This window comes from Diabrotica undecimpunctata, chromosome 7 (assembly GCF_040954645.1).
Source record: "Diabrotica undecimpunctata isolate CICGRU chromosome 7, icDiaUnde3, whole genome shotgun sequence".
Lineage (NCBI taxonomy): Eukaryota > Metazoa > Arthropoda > Insecta > Coleoptera > Chrysomelidae > Diabrotica > Diabrotica undecimpunctata.
Window position 1 is genome coordinate 10427431 of NC_092809.1, and position 5547 is coordinate 10432977.

The window sequence follows — 5547 nt, forward strand, 5'->3', positions numbered from 1 at the left end:
CGATATTTAACAACAATATAACCACTTATCCTATTCTGTTCTCAAACAATTCGTAAAATTTACCCCTCGGGTTACACCACGTTGACTTATTTCATTCTGTTATTGTCAGAGTTACCATGTAACCTGTCTTTTAATAACCTTGATATACCTCTATTCAACTGACACAACGTGACTAGTAGCGCCGTCGCCATTACGAACGGCTGGGCCTATCAATTCACTCTCCCCACTTATTGTATGCCACTAACACTACTATTTATGGTATTTACTGTGCACAATTCTGTTCTAGCCCTAACTTCATGTCACCTTGTCATCTATGACATTTTAACTCTGGAATATTTGAGAATGTACATTGAAAGTCAAAATATACTAAAAGTGCATTAAATTATTTGAATAACTTATGATCAAATAAAATTGTAAAAGTAAGTTAAATACATAATTATTTTTAAGCTATTTCCTCTGCAAATAAACTGTTCTAGTTATGTAAGTATTGTATAACCTTACATTTTTAGAATTAGAATATCATGTGCTAAATTTCATGTTTTTGGTTTACAGAAATGGGAAATTCAGTTTCGGCGGCTGAAATAGCGAAAGTAACTGCATCGCAGTTAATAAATGCAAATGATCCTGTGGAAGTAGAAAAACATCGCCAGAAATATCAGAATTACACTGGAGAAATACCGCCAGAATGTCCTATGCACCAAAAGGTACAACAAAAACCAGTGGAATCTGGTTGCCCAGTACAGGGCAATGACGATATAAATCCCTTAAATATGGTATGTAGAAAATTAAAAATTTTTAATAGTAAAAACTAATTTCTTGTCATTCAATAGATGTAGCCAATCTTTAACTCATTTCATTTATTGATGGCTGGATAATTGTTCTAAAAAATCTGTACTTACGTGAAATTAACTCTGTGTTGAGTAAAACGTTTTCTTAAAACGAGTTGTAACCATATGTATTAGGGTAGAATCGCTATTATTTGAAGATAAGTGTGACACATTAAATAGGTACCTACCTAATTAATGAAAAATACTTTTGATTTTATATTAGATAAATATAGGTAATTATGTACCATTATAAAAAAATTAAGATATACTTTTAATGCACAGATGGGACCAGCCAATCAAAAGCCATCGCCAGGACAACCCTTTCCCTTGTCAACTGATCGCCAGACCTCAACAATACCTAAAGCTATAATAAAAGAAGGAGAAGGGCAATTTTGGGTATATCCTAGTCCACAGGTAATATGTTTTATCAAATATCAAATTTAGAAACAGTGATAGTAAATATTATGAAGTTATTATATTTAATTTAACATAAAAAACTAATTAAAATAAGTATAAATATGTAATAGAACCACACTCTTAATTGAAAATATGATATGTTTGATCTTTCGAGTTCAACTTCAGAAATCTTTCACAAAAAAATGTATTAAGGATTTACCTAGGACTTTTTCACAGTTGGTCCCAGTGAAGGTAGCCTCAAATGGGTTTCTCATTTAAAATTGTAGTAAAAGAAACGTTTTTCACAGTATATACCATCCATCATTTAGTTGTACTTGATGTTTGATGTGATAGTGTGGGATAGGCAGTGGATGGAAGCATCAACTGTATTTTGACCACAAAGAAAAACAGTAAGAGTGGTTGCTGCAGTGTCATATATACAGGACTGTAGTTATGCATTCAAACATTTAGGTGTGCTAACCTTTCTTGTATATATTTGAATAGTTATTGCTTATAAAAAAACTCATAATGATATCCATTTGCTTATCTCTCATTTTCTTTTATGCTTGGTATTTTCCTATTACTCTTCTTTTAAAAAATTTTGATTGTTATTCCTCTTTAGTCAATAATGTGCTTGTTTCTGGGGCAAATATTACAATAAATAATATAGTATTTTTATATACATTCATTTTTGTGGCATCTTTATGCTCATGTAACAAATCGTCCTACTATTATTCACAGATACTGCCAAGTATTTCTTTTGCAGATAGTATAGAGTGATATCTTATAACTACTTTTATATATTTCGAAAAACTGCTGTAACATTTATTAATAGATATATTTGTATAAATTGGTAAAATGCTTTTGTGTAGATGTTTTGGAATGCCATGCTGAGAAAAGGTTGGAAATGGAGAGATGATGATATCAAGCAAGGAGATATGGACAACATAATAAAAATTCATAATGCCAATAACGAACAAGCATGGCAAGAAGTTTTAAAATGGGAGGCACTACATGCTAATGAATGTCGAGATCCAAGGTAAAATTAATTTGTTGCAATTATTCTAAACCATAATCTTTCTTACTCACATCTTAGTAGTTATTTTCACATCTTAGTAGTTAGATGTAGTAGTAAAGTAAAGTAGTCTAGTAAAGGTCTATTTGTGTCAAAGCATTTGCCAGCATTTGTGCAGTTACACTGCCTTATTTAAAAAGAATTCAGTTATCACTAGTAGAAAAAGGTTGTGCATCTATAAATTAGAGGGGGAAACATAATTGCTGTCCTAGAAACTACAACCCTCATAATGCCTCACATATATACATTTTCTCCCATGCATTACTCATTGCGAAAAAATCTGAATCAGCTGTACCTATCATCAGAGTTAACAGTAAAAAATAAACACAAGGCCTTTCTGCAGGAATACTACCTTAACATCCCCCACAAAATGTATTGCAAAGAATTTAAAGTAAAATTTAATATTAACTCTGGATTTCCCCATACCGACACATGTGTGGAATGTGACAAATTTGAACATACCGTAAGCAAAAAGGATATTTCTGAGGCTGATGCAGCTTCTTGCAAAATACAAAAAGCACTTCATCTAAGAAAAGCTATTGGATTCCATGACAAAAAAGCAGCTACAAGTAATGCATTTGCATTACCTTTGATTTTATACAAAATTTATCACTGCCACATATATCGTCCAATCCAGTATTTTTTGCAATGCAGATATGGTACTATGTTTCTGGGATCCATGATTTGGGGAATAATCAAGCAACAATGTATACTTTACAGAAAATGTGTATTAATTGATGTGCTGGATAGCCAACAATTTTTGACAAAATGTCACTGAAGATGGTCTAAGAGCAAAAGTACTTGGGCAAAATTTAATACAAAAATTGTGCTCGATATCTGTCTTTTATTTGTAAAATTCATATATTCGAGCATTTAACCATTATAATAAATATATATTATTTAAATGTACTAAAAACCAACACCTCTGTATCTCAGAACCAATCAATTTCTGCATCTTGAGGCATAGAGAACTTTTAATCAACAGTATTACCATAGCTACCTCCCTGCAAAGTTTCAGCTAATTTATCTGAAACCACTTTTACATAAGAAAAATGCTGGGGTACTGCATTTATTTTTGATACGTTATATTTTTTCTGCTGTACAGTTTTCTACTATAAGAGAACTAATTCTAACCAATAGAAGTGTTTTTATATGATTAATATATTTAATATATTTTTAGACTGAAAAGCTTTGGCGGTAAAGCACAAGATTACAGTCCCAGAGCTAGAATTCGCCATCTTTTGGGATACGAATTACCTTTCGACAGACACGACTGGATTGTTGACAGGTGCGGGAAAGACGTCCGGTATGTAATTGACTATTATGATGGTGGAGATTGTGATGACAAATACAGATTTGCTCTGTTGGATGTTCGGCCGGCTATGGACAGGTAAGATAAATCATTTGTAGTTATAGTTTATTTGCATAAATTGAATGAGTGCAGTGGTAGGTACACTTACTGTTTTAAAATAATTTTATATAAAAATAATGACAGATTTTTCCAATTATCAGTTCAAAAATTTTATTCAAGTGTGACAGAAAGAGTTATTAGTACAACATTTAATACTTTGGAAGATATTTCTAAATCAGTACATATTAAATATGGTGTTTTACGAAATAGTAGTCACAGTAAACAATTGGAAGAGTCTATTTACATACTGAGAGGGGTGACTTATCTAACATGTAAACTTTTTCAATTTTATTGAAATCTAAAAAAATAAATAAATAATAAAATTACTTTATTCAATTTTAAACATATTTAAATTTTAATAATACAGAAAACATAGTATAAAGCTTTTTAAAGCCAAATAAGTACCACCTTATGTACCACTTTTTCCGTCTTATACCTCGTTTACAGAAATGAGACTGAGAGTGAACTGAAACAGAAAAGAATAAGATGTAACATTAGAAGGAGGTGAACGTCGCAATATACTTAAGGAAAATGCTCGGGTTGCTAAATTTAAACTCTTGTATTGAAATCAAATTTATTTTTAAAATTTGTCCTACATTCGCGATCTATTTGATACTTTTTTTTTATTTATCACATGAATATTTTCTAAATATGGATATATTTCAATAAAGAAAATAATACCAACTTATTTATTTTCAGCGTTGACAACATTTGGGACAGAATGAAGGTGTGCTGGTGGCGATGGTTCTACAGCGATGAATAGATATAGTTAGCTGCAGGCAGTCGTATAACTACAATTCTGTAGAAGAAGGAAATTGTTTGTGTCAGCCACATTTTGAAAATGTTCTATGAGTTGATTTGTTGCAAAAAGCTCGTTATTACTTTTGGCAGTTTGTTATTAAGGAAATGTTTTCTTGATCAAATTCAATCTGGAATAATTTATTAAAGATTTAATATACACTATTGTTACTATACTTTTTGTGATAATTTTTGTTGAAGTAGAGGGGTTATTTGAATAGAGATGACCCACTGCAAAATATAAGGTATGACAACAACTAAATGTTAGGACTTTCAATATAATCACACCAATCTCGGGTATTTGGTACTCTATCGCCTAAAAATTTGGGTACATTACAGTTAAAAAGTATTTCGATAATCCTTGTATGACGAGTTTTTGGAGTTACAAAAAATAACTTGCCGTACAGCATTTGTTTATTACAATTATTATTTTCGTTGGGAGTAAACCACAATATTAAAATTAACCCATTAGTGCCCAGATTATTTTTTCACAGTTTTTAATGTGATGCTAATATTTTTTTGGGGGCAGTTTTATTAAAAAACATAAAATTAAATGAATTTGCGCATTCGGATTTATAAATCACTCAGTATATGATGTTACATGTAACGCTAGGAGCAAGCCATTTATTTAGTTGCATGTAATTTTTAAAGGTTAACGAAAAGGGCCGTAACTCAATGAAAACTGTTTTTTGAAAAAAGTGATAACTGGCAAAAAAAATTTAAAAATAATGTGTTAAACTAATGATACCACAAAATTCATTTGATTGGAACGTATTCAAAAGAAGACGATGAATCAACATCTGATGTGACGGAAGATGAAACGTCTTCAGATGAAGAGGTTACGGTTGCTGAAAAACAAAATTATGATACTTGGCATTGGACAGATAACGAATATTTACAGCAAATAGACTTTACGGGTATGCAAATTCCATTAAATCTTGAGAATGACGAACCGTATTCGTATTTTAATTTATTCGCTACACCTGAATTTTACAACCTCCTTCTTACACATACAAACAAATTTGCAGAGATTTTTTTAA

The 5547-nt window shown here is 31.0% G+C and overlaps 1 protein-coding gene across 1 annotated transcript; it reads left to right on the forward strand.

Moving 5' to 3' along the window:
• The first annotated feature begins 278 nt into the window (after positions 1-278).
• On the forward strand, positions 279-4683 carry Cchl (Cytochrome c heme lyase). Its single transcript, XM_072536691.1, has 6 exons — positions 279-419; positions 553-773; positions 1110-1241; positions 2096-2262; positions 3479-3688; positions 4409-4683. The coding sequence occupies exons 2-6, from the start codon at positions 555-557 to the stop codon at positions 4470-4472; spliced, it is 792 nt and encodes a 263-aa protein (XP_072392792.1). The 5' UTR covers positions 279-419; positions 553-554; the 3' UTR covers positions 4473-4683.
• The last annotated feature ends 864 nt before the right edge of the window (positions 4684-5547 follow it).

Bases quoted from the DNA above. Each gene is read 5' to 3' on its own strand.
- Cchl (XM_072536691.1), top strand. From the start codon at position 555: ATGGGAAATTCAGTTTCGGCGGCTGAAATAGCGAAAGTAACTGCATCG. The intron at 774-1,109 runs GTATGTAGAAAA...TTTAATGCACAG, and splicing joins ATATAAATCCCTTAAATATG to ATGGGACCAGCCAATCAAAA. The intron at 1,242-2,095 runs GTAATATGTTTT...GCTTTTGTGTAG, and splicing joins GGGTATATCCTAGTCCACAG to ATGTTTTGGAATGCCATGCT.